Source organism: Abramis brama (genome assembly GCF_963993115.1).
Source record: "Abramis brama genome assembly, chromosome: 22".
Taxonomy (NCBI): domain Eukaryota; kingdom Metazoa; phylum Chordata; class Actinopteri; order Cypriniformes; family Leuciscidae; genus Abramis; species Abramis brama.
The window spans coordinates 6490131-6512533 of NC_139984.1; the positions used below are offsets into that span (position 1 = coordinate 6490131).

Genomic DNA, 22403 nt, shown 5'->3' on the forward strand with positions numbered 1-22403 from the left:
TGTTAAAGCCATGTTTTTAGGGCATGTACCATAGTAATATCATGCTTTTGTAGACATTTATCATGGTAAAGCCAGTTTTTAGGGCATGTACCATAGTAATACTATCATGCTTTTATAGACATTTATCATGGTAAAGCCAGTTTTTAGGGCATGGCTGACAGGCTGCAGTAATAAACCTTTAATGCCTTTAATAACCGAAATGAGCTGCTTGTCTGACCACTCAAACTGGATTGCTTGCATCTGCTTCTGAATGACTCTGTGGAGAAAGTTTTGTACAACTGACGAATGAATCATGACAGATAGTTTTCTCTTTAACGTCAAGCCTAACAATAGACTTAAACCAAGACTTGTGTTATGCTATTAGAATGTTTTGACACAAGTCTGTTTGGAAAGATAATTTAGAGATTCACACCCACAGTTAAATGCTCTTGTCACTCTCAAAACTTAGCCTGACAATAATCATTAATCCAGAATAATCAATGGTTAAATGCCTCACACTGTTGATCTCTTCTCTGTGCATCTGTGCAGGGTTGACGCTGTAGGGCGTTTGGGTGGTTCTGCTTTCGCCAGACCACAAATGTTTCAATGCTGCTTATTGCAGCTTTGCTTCACCGCCCTCCATGCACACACACTGCACACACTCTTGCAGTCGATCAGAAAGAACAAAGTCTCATCCCGCATGTGGGATGAAGTTGGGAATTCCAGTGGAATATTTTCATCAGATGACCTTTTCCTCCAGACGAGGGCCGTTCTCAGTGCATTTATACAAGGAACAAAGCCTTGTTTGAGGACTCAGTTGCTCCTATTAGCACAGTTTAAATGTTCTTTCAGCTCTGGTAAAATTAATGTTGACTGTTTTTCTTTGTTCAGATGAGATCTGGCCTTTTGAAATGGTGACCTTACCTCTTCTACCAAACGAATGATGTTCAGTCTCATCGGTCAACATCTCCATTAAGTTCTGCAAACAGCCCTAAATGAAAATGTTCTGGAGTTGATTATTATTAGTCACATTTTTTTTTTTTTTTACCAGCAGAAAAGTACCCAAAATAAACCATGTTTTTTACTTCTATCATGACAATGCCATGCTTTTTCTCTACTTAATCCATGATAATACCATATTCTTTGACTTCTACTATGGCAATGCCATGTGTTTTGGATATGATACCATATTCTTGTAGCCTGACTACGTCAGACTTCGTACTTCCGCTCAATTTCATTTCGCTTCTGTACTCAGTCTGAGACAGCGTAATAGCTTTCCGTTTTCCTCTGGCCTGAAAACAGCCGGCCAATCAACGAACAGAGGGCGGGCTGAGAGCCGTGACGACGTAGACACTGATTGTATCGTGGATGCGTAGATTTACTTCACATAATCTGCAAAAGTCGTTCACAGCCATGTTTACTCCGGTATTTCACTTGATGGTTTTGTTTTCGCATCATACATGTGTTTACAGTGGAAGTTAGATGCGGCTGAGCATGCGCATAACACACGCCATAACTAAACGTTATGTTATTGGCTTACGGGTAACCAATGATTTTAAACTTCAGACAAGCCCCCCCCCCCTTTCAATTATGCCATGCCAGACTCTTTCTACGAAGCAAAGCGAAGTAGCAGAGTTTGGTATTACCAGGCTAATATTCTTGACCAACTATCATGGCAATGCCTTTTTCTTGCACTGTGATAATACCATGTTTTTAACCCTTTTTGTACTCTGGCAATATCATGTTTTTTGGATATGGTGCTATGGTAATACCATGTTTTTGAACATCTATCATGACAATGTCATGCTTGTATATTTGAACCATGGCAATTGCACAATGCTTTTTTGTATTATGTGGTACCATGGCAATACCCTGTTATTGACATCTATCATGACAATTCCATGCTTTTTTTCACTTGCACAATTGTGATAACTTGTTTTTGACTTGTACTCTGGCAATACCATGCTTTTCGGTTATGGTACCATGGTAATACCATGTTTTGTTCATGTCATACTCCCTAGGGCAGTGTTGCTTTTCTAAGATCTGAACAGAGTTATCAGTCCAAGGTTATTATTTGTTATCTCTCTTATTTTTCCCACTGTTGTGATGTTCCCCAGAGTTCCCGGGTGTGGTGCCGTTTGGTTTCCCCAATGTCAGATTTCAGATCTGACGGGTTCATTACCTGATTCTGTCTCTTTTATTATACAGCACAATGGCTTCTATTACCATCGGACTCACAAAGTTCCCAGTCGATTAGTGTTTCACTCTTATCAATGAGCTGTGGCATTTCTGGCTTGGGTGTGATGTGGAATGTATGTCGCCGGTTTTAGAAAAGCTGTCAAATTTTAAGGCGTGGGACATAAACATCTGAGAATGTGGATGATATCCCATGACCGGCCCTGTTTTGTGTTCAGCTGAGGACACGTGCCAATGGCAGTATTGTCTGCGTGTGAAGGTGTGGCGATTGGCTGAGAGATAGTGTGGTTCAGACTCTTGAACTTCAGTTATGATTTTTCCCATAAGTGATTCTCTTGTGTGTGTTCAATGGTAGCATGAAAGGTCATCTCACAACAGATGCTGGAGTGAATCTCAGTAAACACACCCAGGACAAAATTCTACCCTCTAAAAAATAAACTATTTTTACATTTAGAGGAGTGTCAACAGAACATGTATTTGAAATGATGTCCACTTTAAGAAGTTTTTACATGTGCAGAAAAGGGGGTGGGTGGGGAGTTTTAGCACATTCAAGGACATGGTCCTGTTTACAGCTGGTATTAAGATGCGTTTTGGTTGATCGGATCACAAGTTGACTCTAAATACAGGTGTAAACGTGTCTAAAACGTTTGAGCTCATCCACTTTCAACCACTTCCAGAGGGAGTTAAAAACACATTCAACCGGATTGCTTTCGTAGTGTGAACACTCATGTGGACCAATGTGTTCAAACAGCCATAAAAGACCATCTACTCTCCGCTTACTGATCTAATGCGTGAACATTATGGGAAGCGCTCTAGATAGACATGGTTTAAACTTGGGCTGAAGACCCAAGTTTGGTTTGAAGACGAGAAGTTTGGTTCTCTCACCATTCCTGATCTCTAACACACACTCACAGTGTTCGGCTGGTCTTGCAGAAACTAAAGCTGCTTCTCTCCGTGTGTTTTCCATCATCTCCGGTCGTGTTCATGTGTAAATTGTATGAGCTTATTTTGCCCATTAGATTGAAAGATTTGAAAAAAACAAACACACTTTTACCTGCCCATAGACCCTCACCTCGAAGAAATCAGGACAGAAGTGGTTGAAAGTGGACAAAAGAGACAATTAAAACACCAGGTGTAAACAGGAATGTGTCTCCCTCGTCCACTTGTGATCCGATCGACCAAAACTCATCTGAATTCCAGGTGTAAACAGGGCCTGTGATGTATAAATCTTCAGTCTGATGTCATTGGTCCTTTAAAGTCTCCTTCAATACAGCTTTCAGATTCATTAATGCCTACGCACATTCAGATATGACATCATTTCCCACATGTCATCGGTTTTCATGTGTCTTCACCTGTCACAGCGTTCGAACGCTTTACACACGAGTGCAAACACATTCAGTAAGTCACACAGAGACATACGTGGAACATTCAACGGAAGTTAATCCTCCTGAATTATTAGTTGACACTCTGTTTAACATTATCCATCTTTCTCGAGGTGAAGGTGTGTGTGTGTGTTGCTGTGCAGGGATTGGCTGAGCCGGAGGAGGTGAGCAGCACGAGGACCGAGACCGAGACCGAGGTGAATCTGGACACGTATCAGATGACTCTGGAGGAGGTGCTCACCTGGCTGCTGTCGGCCGAAGACACGCTGCACATGCAGGACGACGTGTCCGACGACGTGGAGGAGGTCAAAGACCAGTTCCACACACACGAGGTATACGCTCAGATCGCTTTAAACTCACTCACAGAAGAGCTGGGGCAGAGATGGAGACTTCCAGTGAATGGCCTGTTTCCCAGGATTATTACTGGATTATTCCAAAATTGCCATTATCTCATGGTTATTTAATGATATATATAAATATATATAATATATAGAAAGAAAGAAAGAAAGAATATTGATATACCATCACTGTGATTTTATTTTAAAAAATGTGATCTTGAAATATTGTAAATGGTTTCTATCCTCATCTTCTATCCTAATAATTCTTATTAATATTATTATTATTATATAATCCCAACCAAAAGAGTTTCAGTTGAAGAGAACATTTGGTAACACTTTACTTAAAGCCTTTATTTATAATGCATTACAAATTTAATTTTAATGCATTAATTATGCCTTGTAAGGCTCCTTATATTGCATTGTGTGTTTCATGAATAATTGTAACCACAGTTATAATACATTCTAATACAACTTTAGAAAGTATAATGCAATTTCAGATGTAACAAGGAATATTTGAATGTTATAATGCATTTTAACTTTGGTTACAATTATTTATGAAAAGATATAATGCATTATAACGTACATGATCAATCCCTTGCATTATGCATAAAGGATTTAAGTAAAGTGTTACCGGAAATGCATTGATTATGGTCAAAAATTGATGTTTAAATTGAATGCTCTTAATGTTGTGGCAGTTTTTCCATGTGTTATCAAAAATGGTATCGGATATATCGATATTTTCCAAGATATATCATCGAGGTTAGAAGTTCCAGTATGGTGACAGTGTTTCAGTGATGAAGACTGTGGTCATCCCGCGCACCTCTGCTCTCTCTCCTGAAGTGTTAGCGTGTCCCGTCTTCAGATGCTCTCAGAGAACATGATCCCAACATGCCAGGAATGTGAGGAATTCTGTGAGGCAGGGAGACATTTGACAGACAGCAGAGCCAGTGCACATAAACTGATAGAGAGAGAGAGAGAGAGAGAGAGCTTTACATTCCTCTCAGAAAGTGAGCGCCAACATGAGGCATTGACGCAAAAACAAAAGCAAGGCAAATACGCGAAAGCTGTATTTTATATACATAATAATACATTATTATGTATTTATATATTTATAAATGTATTGTATTCATGTGTAAATGTATTGTATTCATGTATTGTATTATGTATTCATATATTTATATACATTATAATACGCAGATCCTCTGAGCAATGGGCTTTTCTGGAAGCTTGAGCTTGTTTGTCTCTGCACTATGGTCACACTTTAACCATCAAACTCTGACTTTTTTTTTTTTTTTTGCTGTATTGAGAAAGTGTTATTTCTACACTTCGAACCAATCATGTCATTACTGGGGTGTTGCTAGTAGTTTGATTTGGCTCTATTTGTTTTGATGTTGCAATGGCCGTTATCGTGGTGATTTCCACTGGGACCCAGATGACTGCCAGGTCTGATAGATCAGGAGACTGTGTGTTTGGTCTAATACTGAAGCACACGTGACGCTCCTGGTGTTTTCAGCGTCTGCTGTCTCTCTATATGAGGACAGGAACACATGAACTTCATCTCCTGAGAGTCACTTCACCAGCGTTTCATTTAAAATCCCCCTGTAGTCAATACCTTTTATCCCTTAAAACTCATCTTTTATCACCAAAATTACAGATTTTCATTAACTTTCTGTCTTTAGTTAACTGCAGTTTTAAGAAGAAAATATTCATCAATGGTGTTGACTTGTGAATTTACACATGGTTTGTCTTAAAGCATATTAAAAACACCACATGGACATATAAACAACATTTAAAAGCTTTAAATTTATATAAAGGAATTTGGGAAAAAGAAAAACGAAATTCACAGGACCTGATTAAAAAAAATTAATTCTTATTTAATTAGACCATTAAAACAGAATCTACAATTTTTTTTGCGGAAAACACAAATTGTAAAAAAAAAAAAAAAAATCAAACAGACATTTTTAAAACATTAGGTAAAACAAGTTAAAGGTATAAATTGCCATTAATGTATTATGAACTAATTAACAGTAGTATATCTATAAATCAATATCAACATAGATTAATAAATAGTGTAACATTTGTTCTTTGTTAATTCATGATGCATTAAGCATTAACTAATTTTAGACCAGTTAGTATAATGAGCTATATCACTTGAAATAATTCTTTATTTTTAAAGCAAGATGAAGTGCCTAAAACACACTTGACCATGGTAAAGTCTCCATAAATCTCTCCCTCGTGTGCAGTGTAAGTCGTCTGTGAAGACGGTGTGTGTTCTGTGACTGATGTGTGTTCTTGCCCTCAGGCCTTCATGATGGAGTTGACAGCTCACCAGAGCAGCGTGGGTAACGTGCTACAGGCGGGAAACCAGCTGATTGCTGAAGGCCATCTGAGTGAGGAAGAGGAGGATGAGATCCGAGAACAGATGACACTGCTCAACTCCCGCTGGGAAAACCTGCGGGTCGCCAGCATGGACCGCCAGTCCAGGTGCGGACACACACACACGCTCATATCGGACTCTTGTGTTTGAGGAGAGTGCTTGAACATGACCTCTCTCTCTCTCCTCCATCTTCAGGCTTCATGAGGTTCTGATGGACCTTCAGCAGCAGCAGCTCCAGCAGCTCTCCGATTGGCTGACGCACACAGAGGGGCGGATCCGGAAGATGGAGACAGAGCCAATAGCAGGAGACATGGAGGGATATCTGGCACAGATAGAGCAGCACAAAGTAAGGGATACATTTGATTTTTTTAAAAGACTGGGTATTATTGGTAACTGTTATGATACACACGTTGTGATTAGTGGTTGTTATAAATCGACCGATATTTGAATTTTTTTTAAATTATCGACAATGTGTTTTGATGTGTTGGAGGGACTTTTATTTTGATTGCATGCGGGACTATTATTTTGAAAGCACGGAGAACGCCAGCATCTGAGCTCTTATTCTCCATCTTCATTCGTTTACTGTCACTGTTTAACAATTCGGTGTAATAAATTATTAGACAGAGCTTTCAAACAAAGAAAGTAAACGGTATACAAACACTGTTATAGCTTTTGCTTTTCTTTTATTAGTACTAGAAAGGTAAACGCTATCATCTATCGTCAGAATTTAGCAAATACAATTCATATTAATTTTCAAATGATTTATTTCTAATTTAGTAAATCTATTTTATAATATAAATGTTAAAAAAAGTGTGATATCATATATATCGGCTTTTTATATAAATTATTTATAATGCAGTTTATCATCAAGTCAGAAAGCACAAGCTTTTGTATTAGATTGTGTAGAAACACTAAGTATAACAGTAGAAGAAATTCTGCTTTGAAACGATATGTATTGTGAAAAGCGCTATACAGATAATTATAAATGTAAAAAAAAAATAATACTATTACTTATCAGAGCTGTTGAAACCGAAGATTCACACCTGAGTCCATTCAGTATTCTTCTGTTTTAAAACCAAATAATCCACACATAAGATGAAGTCACCAGATGCACAGGTATGCACAACAGATGTACACACACTGATTTTGGGAAGAGAACGAACAAAACTCCATTAAACAGCCACTCTGGATACCTAGTACCAGATTACATGCAACATAACACCCGTTTACCATTGTTAAAGGAATTTTCCAAAGAAAGAAGAGGTTTTGTATGTGTCCGACAGTTCAGTGAGCTTTAAAGCTTGACGGACAAATGGCGGATTGGTAAAGTCAAATAGTGTGTGAAATAGGGAAAATAGATTGAAAATTGTAGAAAAAGATTACTAAGAAACATTAAAAGAGAATTATAAGACAAAGTGGATATTAACTTTCATAAACTCTCCTGAAATCGCGACCTCTGAGCAATAAAACTGTCCTTAGGAGTCCTGTGTAGTTAATGAGTGACTCCCGTGTGTGTGCATAACCTGTTTGCAAATAAAAGCTTTCTCCAATGTGAATTTACCATGACTGCTGAAAGGAGAAAGAGATTGAGTTGTGAGAAGAATGAATAAGCAAATCAGCACATGCCCCAGTGAACGAGGGGCAAACACGACCTCGGCATGTTTGTTCAGCTAGCGAATGAAGAGCACACACACGTTCGCTCCCACACACATGCTTATATTTAGGAGTCTCACGGTCTCATAGGAAGGGGACCACAGTCACCCAAGCGCTTCCACGCTATATATGGAGGCTCGTTCATGCACACTTTCATACTTGGTACAGAACCTCAAGTCAAAAATGTCATGTCCACCCTGTATCTTACTACATCCTACATTTTTACTACATATTCTGTGCAACATGAGAACATGCCTGGGTCATATTCAACCTAACACACACACACAACACACACATAGGGGTGAAGTTGATTGGGACACATTTTTCCAGTAATGGCAAAAAGTGTCCCAATTAACCTGAATGCACTCATATATTCCCATTTTTTCAATGGAAATACAATAACAGTTGTTTAAAAAATTGTTTTATATATGTATTTATTTAAATACATGCATATATATATATATATATATATATATATATATATATATATATATATATATATATATATATATATATATATATATATATATATATATATATATATATATATATAAAGAATATTAAAATATGTATGCATTTTCTCTTTTTTTGAGAATAAATTAAGAAAATTGATAAAACTTTAGATCTTCTTTAGACCCTAACCTTTGACCTTTGTTTACTGCACTACATCTTCAGGTGTTGCAGAATGATCTGGAGGTGGAGCAGGTAAAGGTGAACTCTCTCACGCACATGGTTGTGGTTGTGGATGAGAACAGTGGGGAGAGCGCCACAGCTGCCCTGGAGGACCAACTGCAGGTAGTGAATAAAAAGCTGCATTTTTTTGTTGTGTCTGGATGGCAAGATGGCAGTTTGGAGTGTCTGGTTAGAGCCATTATTGTCTTCAGACAATAGAAATCATTAGTTTTTATGCCACAATTTTTTTGACTGTCATTTGGTGTTTCTTCAGCTCTAATTTTCATGTACCAGTAGTGAAACAAAACACATAACCATATATAGTGAAACAGAATGCAAACCCTGGTCCAGACTGCTGAACACTTGCTCATTAGAAAGATGTTTCTGATCATATTTATATTTTGTGAGTTTTGCTTCAAATTGAATTATGTTATTTGACAGTACCTGCAGTGTTTGACTTGACTTGTTTTAAGCTTCTTCCATGGGTGTACTGTTAGCTTTTCTAAGGAATGAGATCTATTAATGTTGGACGCAGTGTTGAGAATTCATTGTATGCAGTGCAGCAAGAAACTTGGAGCTGAACAGACATTTGACACTCCCAGAGGCCATTAAAGTGTGTGAAAAGTCCTTCAGTGAATAACTTTCTCTCTCTTGTTTTTCCTTCTGCTCTTCACAGTCACTGGGGGAGCGCTGGGCGGCAGTGTGTCGCTGGACGGAGGAACGCTGGAACAAACTCGAGGAAATGCAGCTGGTGTGGCAGCGGCTGCTTGACGACCAGGTGAGGCCTGATACCAAAAATACAAACTTGCACTGTAACAAATCACAAAATTGATAATGAGGCCGATAATGATCATTGATAGTTGCTCGAGTTTATGGATTTTGCAAATTTAAACAAAATTTAAATGTTTTCATGATCAATAATTGTTCAAGTTTGAGTACTTAAATATATGTATATTTGTTTGCCCATCCATACATTAATTTAAATCCAGCACAAACCTGACTTTACCACAGCTGCTGGCTAAAACATTATCGGAGGTGTGCCTCAGGGCTCTGTGTTGGGCCCGATTGTGTTGTGCTCTTATCTTGGACTTGTAATGTTCATTGAATGCATTTAAGGGTCAGGTTGCTATTTTTAACAGTTCAGACTGCATTCTGGGAAAGAGTGAGATTGAATTATGGCTGTGTATGACCTGCAGATACCATTACCATTGACCCAGTACATCATTAGTGTAGAGTGCACACAATCTTCACCTGTCTAGACCACTTTCTGTCAGTTTGCAGTTACAGCAAACTGAACTGTGATGCAAATCAGAAGATTTTCTCTATGATATTACAGTAAATTAGTATAGTTTTATGCTTGCATGCCAAAGTACTGTGTAAAGATGGGCGGTATGATTATTTTCTCTTTTTTATTCGGAGCAACATATGAATGATGATGCATTTTTGCTTTGGAAAATCAACATTTATTTTGCTTTCAAAGTACTATTCTTATCACTTGACTTATTTAAATGTCTTATTATTTCTATCTTTTTTGTCCACTCAGAGTTTGTTTGGATCATGGCTAGCAGAAAAGGAGAAGGCCTTGATTGAAGTTCAGACTTGTGATTTTAAAGACCCCAGTGAAATAAATGGCAGCGTCCGCAGATTAGCCGTGAGTAGACAAACATGCATAATATTTTTAGCTGAGGTTATGATAACAATTAACATTACTCAGCTGAATTCTGCCAGGTCGATTAGAGCATCACTGTTTTGACCTCTGAACCCATGACAGAGTCTTAAGGAGGACATGGCCCAGAAGCGGAGGACCCTGAGTGCTCTGTCAGATGCTGGACAGGACGTGATGGTGCTGTTAAACAGTCCAGCCGCGGCTCAGGGGATCGAGACAGACACAGACCAACTAACCCAACGCTGGGACAACCTGGTCCAAAAACTCGAGGACTGCTCCAGCCAGGTCAGATACACTTCTCTCTTGTGTGTATTGTCACACATGAGCTTTTTATCTAACATTGAAGTGTCTGTTCTGTTTCCAGGTAACCGAAGCAGTGTCTGTGACCGGGATGTCCCATGTACAGGAGAGGTTTGTCATGGAGACCATCACAACAGTAACAACACGGATGGAGCAGACCTTCACCAGCAGCGACGGAGAGCTTCCACCACCCGCCCCACCCAAAAGACGACATCTAGATACAGACGGCGAGCTCAGGAGACTGTACGACAAACAAACACACCTGACAAAAACCCTAGAAATATGAATCAGTCCCTCCAGGATTTCACACAAGGACTGACTTTAATGCAAAATCAAGCAAACTCACAACTAGCGTTTTGTCTTTTTCAGTCAGATTCAGTCATTTTCGGCTGCAATAATAAAAGAAAAAGGAAAAAAAAATCCTGGTGTTTATCCTGCAATGGACTACACAGAAAAAAACAATTATTGGACCTGCTTGACACAGGCTATCTGATGTCATTCCAGACAGTGTTTTCTGACAATTAAAATGTCACATTTCAAGCATTACAGACTAGCAGCTGTTCAGGCTAAAAATATCATAATTTATTTTCATTATGTGGTTTTGCCTATGTTCATAATTAGCACATTTGTGAACGTTAGCATAAGCTATGCAGTGTTTGCGCATCTTCTCTGTTGTTCTGCTCAGCTGTAGCACTCCCTCATGTGAACTCTGATGTGATGTGTTTGTGTTTTTTAGAGCTGAAACCGATGTTCCCAAGCTTTTGTCTCAGCTGGCTGCATGGAAATCATCTGCCGGATCTGCTGGAGACTCGCCTGTCCTGAAGGAAAAACTACAGGTGACATACTCTGTCGACCCACACTAACATTTACTTAGTTCATATATTTGGCCTACTGAATGTTTTTGTCCCGTCTCTGTAGGTCCTGGGGGTGGAGCATGCTGAGAATGAGGCTCTGGTGAAAGAGGTGGTGGAGAATGGAGAGAAGATGATTGAACAGTTGGAGAAAGGTTGGGAATTATTATTGGTTTATTAAGATACATGATGGTTCTTGTCTTCTCCTACTGATTAAATTCACTCCATCTGTCTTTATAGAAGGTCTGTCTGCAGAGGTGGCCCGTTCTGGCCTGGACTCTGTGCGTAAGGAATGGGAGAGCTGCCAGAACCTGATCCAGGAGCTGAGGAACCGAGCTCAAGTTCTAGAGCGGGTGGCGTCGGTTCTATCAGGACTGAAGGCTGCCGATGGAGTCCTGCAGGAACAGGAGAAATGGTTGATCTCCTCAAAAGACTTTAGAGTCAAAGACAACCAGCAGGAACTCCAGACACTCAGAGACGACTGTGAGGTCAGTCAAATTCCAGGCCACTTTATGCAAGATACTGTTCTCAGATCAGATGTTTACAGAAATTTAACTGCAGAGGTGGACAGTAGTGAAGTATTTTTACTCTGCTTAAGTACATTTTTCAAGTGTCTGCACTTTATCAGAGTGTTTTTCTTTGGGAAACTTTTACTCAACAACATTCCAAAGAATAATATCATACTTTTTACTGCACTACGTTTAATATAATACTTATATTATACTTATAATACTTATTTACATTGGAAATCTAGTACTTTCTTACTTTTACCCAAGTAAAAGTAATTCACAGTTTTACTTGAGTACAAGTAAGAAAGTACTAGATTTTTAATGTACTTAAGTATCAAAGGAAAAAAAAAAAGGACCATGGACTTTTATTTATGAAACTTCATGTGCAGTAAAAAGTACGACATTATGCTTTGGAATGTAGAGAAGTAAAAGTTTTCCAAAGAAAAACACTCTGATAAAGCACAGGTACTTGAAAAATGTACTTGAGTAAAGTAAAAATACTTCACTACTACTGTACACTCTCTCTCAAAAAAAAAATAAAGGTTCCAAAAAGGGTGTTTTTGCAGCAATGCAATAAAACCATTTAGGATTCCTCAAAGATCCTTTCAGTGAACAGTGCTTAAAATAACCATTTTGTCTTCATTTGAAGAACATTTAAGAATCTAAATAACTTTTTTCCCACTATCCACTCTTAAAAATAAAGGTTCTTTATTGGCATTGATGGTTCCATAAAGAACATCCATGGAACCTTTCCATTCCACAAAAGGTTCTTTAAAGATTATTAAAATCTGCCATTGCACACTAAACTATGGTTACCTGATCACTGAAAGGTTCTTTAGGGAACCCAAAATGGTTCTTGTGTGGCATCACAGCTAAAACTCCCTTTTGAAACCTTTATTTTTAAGAGTGTAAATAACCTTTTGTAGAATGGAAGGATTCCATGAATGTCAAAGGTTGCCAGTGAAGGAACTTAGAACAACTCCGAATGCCTTATGTGATTCTGAGTTTGTTAACAGCAGATGTGTACTGTATCTGTGTTTCAGGCTCGGATAGCAGAGCTGGAAAAGCTTCAGCCGCAGGTGGAAGATCTCTGTGTTCGGACGGAGCGTCTGACCGCAGAACCCGGTGTTCCTGATACCATGAGGCCCAGTGTGACGGCGCTGGCATCACGCCACAGCTCAACCGTTCAAGAGCTCAAGACACGGCAGCAAGACATCACTACAGGTACACATCCCAGATTACAGCCCTCGTAAAACACTCTCATGACATTTAAAAAATGTCGCTCCAGCCTGCAATTTGAGGGAGCTTGGGATTGTGAAAATTGGTGGTTTAGCTTTTCATTCTAAGTAACAAATCAAGGAGAAATTAAATCATTTCTGAAGAAAGAACAGACTATTCTTGAAGGATTGCATTTAAAGGGATAGTTCACTTAAAAAAGTAAATCCTGTCATCATTTACTCACTCTCAAGTTACTCCAAACCTTGTATGAGTTTCTTTCCTCAGCTGAACACAAAATAAGATATTTTAAAGAATGTCGGAAACTACACAGTTAATGTATCCTATTGACTTCCATAGTATTTTTATGGAAGTCAATGGGGTCCATCAACTGTTGGTTAACCATATTCTTCAAAATATATTTTTTTGTGTTAGCAGAAGAGAGAAACTCGTTTCTCTTTTTCAAACTCTTTTCATTTTTAACTGAACTATTCCTTTAAAGGAAATAGTTCAGCCAAAATGTAATCGATCATTCACCCTCATGTTATTCCAACTCAGATGACTTTGTTTCAACCGTTGAACATTAAAGGAAACATTTATAAGCATGTCCAACTCGCTCTTTCCATGCTTTAAAATAGACTGTAACTGATTCTGTCAAGCTCCTAAAAAGACAAAATATTACCTCAAAAGTTAATGTAAACATCTACTTAGATGTTCAAATTGAACTGGAACCTCATCCATTTCAAACACTACATGGATAATAACGCCACTAAAAATAGCACAGCAGACTCGACTCACAATTGATTTCAATAGAGCCATTAGCATGTTGCTAAGCTAAGTGCTAAGTTTCTAAGTGACTTGTCTGCATCACTTTACTGCCATTCACAGCTCCTCTCCCGTGGCCTCATGGGATAGTGAAGTGTCCATCGTATGCACACTTCAGAGTCTCACCGGTAGTAGAAGGTCATCCGGGGACTTTTCACATAGATACTGTTTTTTGAGTACTCTGAATTTGTACATACTCCTCTCACATACAGTTTTTTTTGCTAGATAGTAGAGCAGCCATTCACCTTTTCTATAGTTTACTTTTGGGACTGTGTGATTAATCGTATTTTAATCTTTATCATGTTTTTTGCTTCTCTCGTTTAGTTACCCAAAATATCCTATTATTTTTTTTTTTTTATGTGACATTTGTGTTATCTTGCATTGGTAACACTGCATTGGTGTTTGCATTGGCCTCTATGAGCTTTCACGCTTGCGGTTGCCAGATGTCAAGAGTTAAATCAGAGCTATTCTCTTAAAAGGTTGCATTCTCTGCCCAGTGTTTTGCTCATACTTCCCAAACTGACAACCATGTGCACACACTCTCTGCACTGCAAAAGAAGCACAGATGATCTGAAAACACTGACAAACATGTTAGCGATCTCCATCGCGATATATCTTCTCAAATCAGTGTCATACAGCCAGTCTGGGTTGCTTCACGAACCGCTTGTGCTGTTTGCTGCGACTAAATCTGCCATCAAACCTTCCCATTCATGGATCGCGGGTTTATTGTTTGCCATTGTGGTCGCTTAATAAATGCACTTACGATAAGAAAATAGTTGACATAATTTGGAATTATTGGGATTAATATAAGGAATTTCATGCGCAAATATAAACGTGATTATCGGTTTAATTGTGCAGCCATAAACTAGCAATGACAACCTATGCAATCCTTGAATGTTCTGTAAGTCACTTTGGATAAAACATCTGATAAAACACAATATAACTGTGACCTTAAAATGCTGCCTATGTGAGCAGTTCTCTGGGTTTTGGATTAGATTTGGGCTGAGCTCTTTCTCTGTCTCTGTTTCTCTTGTTCTCATCAGTTTTATTGAAAGACAGAAATGGTGACTTACGCAACAGGTAAATCATTTGTAGAGCCAACAAGAGCCGAGGCGGACTGAGAGAGAGCAGTCTATTTATGGCTGTAATGTCAGTGTGGCCCCTGAGAAAGCTTTTATACACTGATAAACCTGTGTGTGTGTGTTGTGCTTGAAACAGCTCCAAGTAAAAGCACATCAGTGTTTAACCTTAAAGCTTCAGCAAATCTCCTTTACATCCACATTTAGCGAGCCATGGGAACGAGGACATGTCCCAGACTTCTATTGTTTTACACACAGATGATCATATTGACTGTATTAAACCAGAATGAAAACAACGACAACATGTTGCTTTACTTAAAAATAGTGTTTCCTAACTGAGCACACTGTCAGACCAGCAGGGGATCATTCTGTGCCCACAGTACAGCTAAATAAACACACACACTTGTTTACTGCTGTCTGACAGTCTGCTGATGTATTTATATAAAGATCATTATAATGACTGAGACTAGCACAAACCCAAAATCCTTAAAAAAAAGTTATTGACTTTATTTACGAGTGATTTTTACCTTCAAGGGTATCCTCAGAATGAGTTTTTCACATTCCATCTGGGCAGTTTTTCAACTATTCTGCCCCTGAAGTAAAGCTGCATAAAAACACAAACACACACAGTTTAATGTTCGTGGGACAACCGGAAAACTAAAGTTCCATTATTTGACTTGTTGACCTCTAACATCTGGGATCCAAGCTAATCACACCAGCACGCACGCACGCACACACACACACACACACACACACACACACACACACACACACACACACACACACACACACACACACACACACACACGCACGCACACACACACATGAACGTGCACACACACATACACAATGACACACACACACACACACACACACACACACACACACACGTGCACACACACACACACACACACACACACACGAACGTGCACACACACATACACAATGACACACACACACACACACACACACACACACACACACACACACACACACACACACACACACACACACACAGCCACAGGCAGTTATTTTTATTTCTTTGCTGTTATTCCACATCTTAGAAGGGGCCGATTCACATGCATTATTAATCACACTCAAAATCCAACGGGAAATTGTAATCATGTGTTACAGAAGAGGAATCGTCCGGATGTACAGTATATGATGATGTTTGTGGCAAGCAGTGTTTCACAGTGTGACATGCTTTACTCAAAATATCATTGAGCCGACTTGAAACTTCATTCTGGAAACATATGAATCTAGTAGATTTGAATATCATACATGTAACTCATTTCTGTGACAAAGAAAACACAATATTTGCAGGAAAACTGCTAAAATGTAATTGAAGTAACATAAAATAACATTTAAAATAAAAATGAGTTACAGCTTCTAAAATGATACTTTCCCTTATGCATATTAAAGAAAAAAAAGAAAAGAAAAATCAATATGAAATATTTTAGGTTACATGAATGTCTGGCTGTGAATGATGTGTGTGTATAATGTGTTTGTGTGTTTCTCTCTGTAGTGTTGTCGGGATTGGTGGAGTCCAGAGCGCTGGAGCAGATCCAGACCAGACTGAACACAATCAGCGCTGACATAACAGACATTACCTCTGCTGAACTGGGACTCCTTAAAGCTCAGGTGTGTGTGTGTGTGTGTGTGTGTGAGAGAGAGAGAGAGAGAGAGAGAGAGAGAGAGAGAGAGAGAGAGAGAGAGAGAGAGAGAGAGAGAGAGAGAGAGAGAGAGAGAGAGAGAGAGAGAATATGTGTGTGCGAGTATTTGAGTGAGAGAGTGTGTGTGTGTGTGTGTGTGTGTGTGTGTGTGTGTGTTTGAGAGAGTGAATGTGAGTGTGAGTGTGTGTGCGCATGTGTGTTTGAGATGCTTGTTTGAGATTTGTCACTCTTCACTTCATATTTTGTCCCTCTGTTCTCCTCTGAGGTAAAGCTAATGAAGAGACTTGCTTTAGGAGAGAGTCTCGTCTCTTATAGTGAGTGAACGGTAGTTACGGCCTGTTCACACCAAGAACAATAACCTTAACAATAACTATAACTTTAAAGTTTTAATAATCGGTTTTCACAAACCGATTCCACAACTGTAGACCTTACGCTCCAGAGAGACAAGTGCGCAGCCATCTTTATAATATTGTCTTTGAACTTCCGGTTTTGTGGCCGCTCTGTATATTTCTGTGGCATCGCTGTCCAGGAGTAATTGGCTGGTGAAGTGGATTTACTTATTATAGAGTTAACAAAAGTTATCACGAGCATTATAATGTTTAAAGCATGTCTTAACAAATGTCAGTAGACCAGGAAGATTTTAAAACGAGAAGTTCATTCATAAATATACAAGATCGCTGTGGAAAATACAAACCGGAAGACAAAAGGCAACAAGTGCAGCGCTGAAAAGGGGCGGGGCTACATAAGCACAACAACGACACAGCGGAACCAATCACTGGAATCACTGTCAGAATGATTCACAATAAAAACACTGACAGCCAATCAGAGTCCAGATGATTTTAAAGAGCGAGAGCATTTAAAGCGGCAGACGACACAACTCCAGCACGTTTATAATAAACACAGTGTTATCACAGGTTAGTGTGGACGCAAGAGCAAGATTTCAGCGATCTTAACGTCATATTCTCCAGCGTCCTTAAATAAAAAATAAAAAAAAACATAATTCTACACAATAAATTCAAATCGTGAAAGTATGCAATCTAGGCCACTTTACTGCAACGCTTGCGTTCTTAATTCAGAGGCACTGATCTTCTGTTGGCCACGTGAATTCACAGGTCAGAGTTCACCAAACGTGAGCTCCAGAACACGGTAAAGTTCACATACGCCTGTGTGTATTCTGTCTCTAGCACTCACGTGTGTATGAATGCAAGCCAATGGATCCTAAAGCATAGTGTGACCGACCCTTAATTCTTACGGTTTGATTTAAATCACGTGTTTTGTTTTTTTCCTCTCATTTGGCGCTCTGCTTGTTAACTCTGGGTGTTGGTCTAGTGTTGTGTCGTGTGTTAGTCCTCTGTATGGATCTCCACTTGACCCGTGTGTGTACAGTCTCTGAGCTGACGCTTGCTTTTGATTTCTGGACGTGTGTCTCTCTGTAAGTGCATGAATGGTGGGAAGAAAGCCAATGACTGAGATGGCAAAACAAGCCAAAGAGAGCAAACGCAGGCTGGCATTTATTTAAAGTCATGTAAATATTGATGCTCTCCTTTGGCGGTCTCTGGCCTTCGCCAGGAGAGCCGGGACACGTGGCAGAGCCCGTCTACAGCTCTGCCCAGCCCACACTAGCTGACTAAACCTGCCCTGAACTCCAGCTATGCATTATGGGCTGATTATGGGCTGATTATAGACTGTGAGAACCAGGATCTCCTACTTTAGACGCGTGTCTCTCTGTGGGAGTGAAGGAGATCTCTGGAGGGTTTTGGACTGATGCTGGAGTTGTGTCTCCACCTGCAGGTGTGAAGGAGTTACTGCGCTCTGACACACTGACAACTTGCAGAATTGCACATATTGCAATGATCTTCTAATATTTGCAAATGGTGAATCACAATTAAGCACTTCCGTTACGGGTTTTTAATTAAAAATATATATATTTGGATTTTTTTATGGAAAATTAATTGGTGACGCATGCACATTTAAAAACAAACAAACATATCTTTACACCTTAAATACATAAGCGTTTTTATTGCTGTTGTCTGTTTTTCAACAGTATTTGCCATGTCATAAATATAGCTAACATTTTATTATGAATCATTCTAAGATGATCTGATATTTTTGAGAGACTTGCTGAGCCTCACACACAGTCCTGTAAGGGTCTATAGGGGTTTCTCTCTGTCATGTCTCTGTAACTTTACCATTTATTTTTGTTACACACCTTACATGTAGTTGCTATAGTAATAACAGAAAATTATGCATAATTACAAACACTAACCCTATAGTAAGTACATGTAGTTAATTAATATTACTCAGTACTTAAATGTATAATTACTCTGTTACACGGACACATTAAAATAGTGTTTTTTTATTTATTTTATTTTATTATTTCATTATTTCATTTCATAACTCTCCGCTTCAGACACACATACATCATTTGATGCATATTGTTACTTATGCTTACATATATACTTTACTGTTTCTGGTCCCCTATATTCTGATCAATATTTTAAATAATTTTTAATGTTTAAATCACTGCACAAACTCTAATAATCCAGCAACATATTTTAGTCAGCAGGATATTAGTTTTGTGCAGTGTTATTTTAGTATTTTTTTAAATACTATTTCAGTGTTTGTTAATATTTTAAATTAGCTTTTATCTATAAATTTAAAATTTGTGTAAGTTTGAATAAATCTATGTGTTTTTGTTTTTTATATTTGTGTTTAGCTTTCAATTTATTTTTATTTTAGTTTTAGTAATTTTAGTAAACTTATTTCAACGTTTCTATTTTTCTTTTCAATTTAAGTTCTATTTTATTTTACAAAACCTTTTTAATAAATACATTTTTTAGTGAACAATAACATTCCTGGTTTTGTTTTCCAAATGTGGACAATTATTATGCAAATAATAAATCTAGTTTCTAGTATTACATAAAATGATGTGCTATACTAATGACACATTTGTCCTAGTTGTTCTTGTCTATCGATCTGTTACTTTAAATCAGGCAGAAAACTAGTTACCCAAGTCCAACTGAACCAGTCAAATCATGACTTTACAGCATGGCCATAATGGTTTGTCAGGGATTCAGGGTCGTTTATAATGTGTTTTTGAGCTCTAATCATTTGAAGTATACCCTGTCTCAGTGTGATTGGAGATAACGCCGCAGGGGCTTGTGGGTAATGCAGTTTTGCCCCGTCCTCCAGGCTCTCTATGCTGAGATCGAGCAGCAGCGGCTGAAGGAGTCGGAGACAGAGGAGCAGTGCTGGACCCAACTCTCCACTGCGGCCCGGGACCAGCTCAGCGTGCTGCAGTGCATTCTGGGTAGCATGAAGGACACACAGGTGAGGGGCTGATTCGCTGGAACGTCTCGAGCTGGCGTGAATGCCGTGTGTCTTGATGCTTGTGTTGATGATGTTCAGGTGAAGAGTGAGGAGGTGCGGCGCTGGCTGGATGCGGTCGAGGAGCTTCTGTCTCGAGACGCCGGCGGATTCAGTCACGGGGACAAACTGCAGGAGGAACTCAGCCAGTGCAAGGTCAGAGGTCAACGCATTAAACATGACAATGATGTGGACGGATACTGGACAGAATAACGCCGCTAGTTACATGCCTTCAAGTAGTGGTGCACTGAAACTATTTTAATTTTTTTTTTTACCTGAACCGAAATTGTCGGGGACGAAAAAAAAAAAAGTTTTATTTAGCCAAAAACCAAAAGTTTATTTAATAATCAATTAATGAATCAAATGTAACAAACAACACTGAAATAAAAACTGAGCTGTATATAAAGCATTTAAACTGCACATAATGCAGTTTTTATATCACTTTCAATTATATATATATATATATATTATATATATAATATTATTATTTTTATTTTTTATTTTCAGGTTTAGTAATTTAAGTAAACTTATTTATTTCAGTTCGTTGCCAACAATTTTCTATTTGAGTTTAAGTTTATATTTTTCATCTAATATTTATTTTAGCTTAATTTCAATTTTCAAATGCAATTTTTAACAGTTTTGGGGTACGTTTACACAACAACGATGTACTAAAAACAGTTTTTTTCACGTACAGACGACACCATTGTCAGACGATCCCCGTTTACACGGATCCACGAAAACGACTAAAAATGACTAAAAACTCTGTATTATTCATGCCAGGCCAGTAGGTGGCGATGTCACTTTGTAAAGGAACGTTACCATTTTCACAAATTCACTTATTTGTAGTTTACGATAACGATATTGTTTTCAAAAACTTGCACTTTGAAACCCCCTTTTAAAAGTTTGTGTTTTCAGGCTCCCAAAACGCTGTTGTCGCGTAAGTGAACGTTCAACATTTTTTCAGTTGAAATCTGTCGTTAAAACGGCCCCTTAGTTGACGATTAACCCTGGTTTTGTGTTCCACATGTGGGCAAGTATTTCTGCAAATAATGCATTTTCTAGTATTACATTAATATTATGATGTACTAATGACACATTTTCGAAACGGAAATTAAAGTCTTCATGTAACCAAAACCAAAAAAAAAAAAAGTTTACTCAAGCAATTAATCAAATGTAATAATCAACACTCAAATAAAAACTGAATATTTAAACTGTAATGCTATGTGACATTTAGTTTGAAGCTGTTTTAGTGACGTCTTTCTGCGGTTGAAACACTGATTGAGCGATTACATGAGACATGATAAGTTGTAATATATCTTTCATCATTCCTTCTGATGTTCATCCATGTATATTTGGTGCTGTAACTAGTAGTAAAGAGTAAGAGATGATCAGTTCACGAGCCTCTTGAACTGAAGCGCTACAGCGATCCGTCATAACGCAATAAAGGGTAACTCTCACCAAAATTGAACCTAGGCTCTTTTTGATAATCTCCCCGTGTAAAAGCATAATTAGAATGGAAACGCCACTCTTAAGTTTGACCGTATTTTCGTTTTCGGTCAAAATGCCTTTTGAATGGGAGTGAATGGGGCACTTCTATGATAGCATCAAAATCGCTGTTTTTAAAACACTAAGAAGGCTCGACACAACATGAAACTTTGCTGGAAGTATCACCAGGGGCTCTGCACATGAACTCCAGCATTGAGAATATTGTTTGTGTTCACAGAGTTTACTAAAAAGAAAGTTTTTGTACGACTCACTTTATCAGTTAGTGTTTCCGGTGGCTGGAATTTTGTCAGTCAAAAGTAGTCGATCTCCGAATGCTGAAATGGATATTGTCCTCCCAGATCTAGTGTCCACACAGCTGACATGTTTACCTGTAGCTTATCCACCGTGTGTTCATTAAACACACACTCACACAGCCAGTCGAGCGCTTCAGCAGAGAAGTGTTAATGAAATGTCACTGTTTCGCTTAATGACTTCAGCCCTCAAAAAGTGTTTAGAAACACAATATTTTCAGTGCATCACTAGTTTCTATCGGTTTTAAGCTGGTTTAGGTGGTTAATCAGCAGGACTCGACCTGGTTAAGAGTTGATCTGGTTGAGTGTCTGTCAGTGGTGTTTGTGTGTGCAGGAGTTGGTGAGTGAGATGGAGAGCGTGGACTCGTCTCTGAAGCAGATTGCAGAGAACGTGTCGGCGGTTCAGCAGAGCTCGACACCGGCTCTGATCCGCTGGGGACAGGAGGAGTTAGACCACAGTCAGAGACGCTGGGACGCGCTCAGTAAACAGGTTCTTAAAGCTCAGTAAACTGGTCTTAACACAGCA

The 22403-nt window shown here is 38.7% G+C and overlaps 1 protein-coding gene across 7 annotated transcripts in view; it reads left to right on the forward strand.

Annotated features, from left to right (window-relative positions):
* Window positions 1-22403, forward strand: part of utrn (utrophin) — a gene marked incomplete at its 3' end in the record, with an annotated part of 239702 nt that overhangs the window by 33804 nt on the left and 183495 nt on the right. For 6 of the 7 annotated variants that reach the window (XM_084099868.1, XM_084099871.1, XM_084099870.1 and 3 more), the window contains 16 exons: window positions 3701-3889; window positions 6198-6379; window positions 6468-6618; window positions 8601-8720; window positions 9274-9375; window positions 10141-10248; window positions 10369-10548; window positions 10628-10806; window positions 11300-11399; window positions 11482-11569; window positions 11655-11902; window positions 12967-13147; window positions 16568-16683; window positions 19908-20045; window positions 20124-20237; window positions 22212-22367. In XM_084099868.1, coding sequence (XP_083955994.1) covers window positions 3701-3889; window positions 6198-6379; window positions 6468-6618; window positions 8601-8720; window positions 9274-9375; window positions 10141-10248; window positions 10369-10548; window positions 10628-10806; window positions 11300-11399; window positions 11482-11569; window positions 11655-11902; window positions 12967-13147; window positions 16568-16683; window positions 19908-20045; window positions 20124-20237; window positions 22212-22367 — 2352 coding nt within the window. The remainder of the gene's footprint in view (window positions 1-3700; window positions 3890-6197; window positions 6380-6467; window positions 6619-8600; window positions 8721-9273; window positions 9376-10140; window positions 10249-10368; window positions 10549-10627; window positions 10807-11299; window positions 11400-11481; window positions 11570-11654; window positions 11903-12966; window positions 13148-16567; window positions 16684-19907; window positions 20046-20123; window positions 20238-22211; window positions 22368-22403) is intronic. The other variant, XM_084099869.1, reaches the window with a different exon arrangement.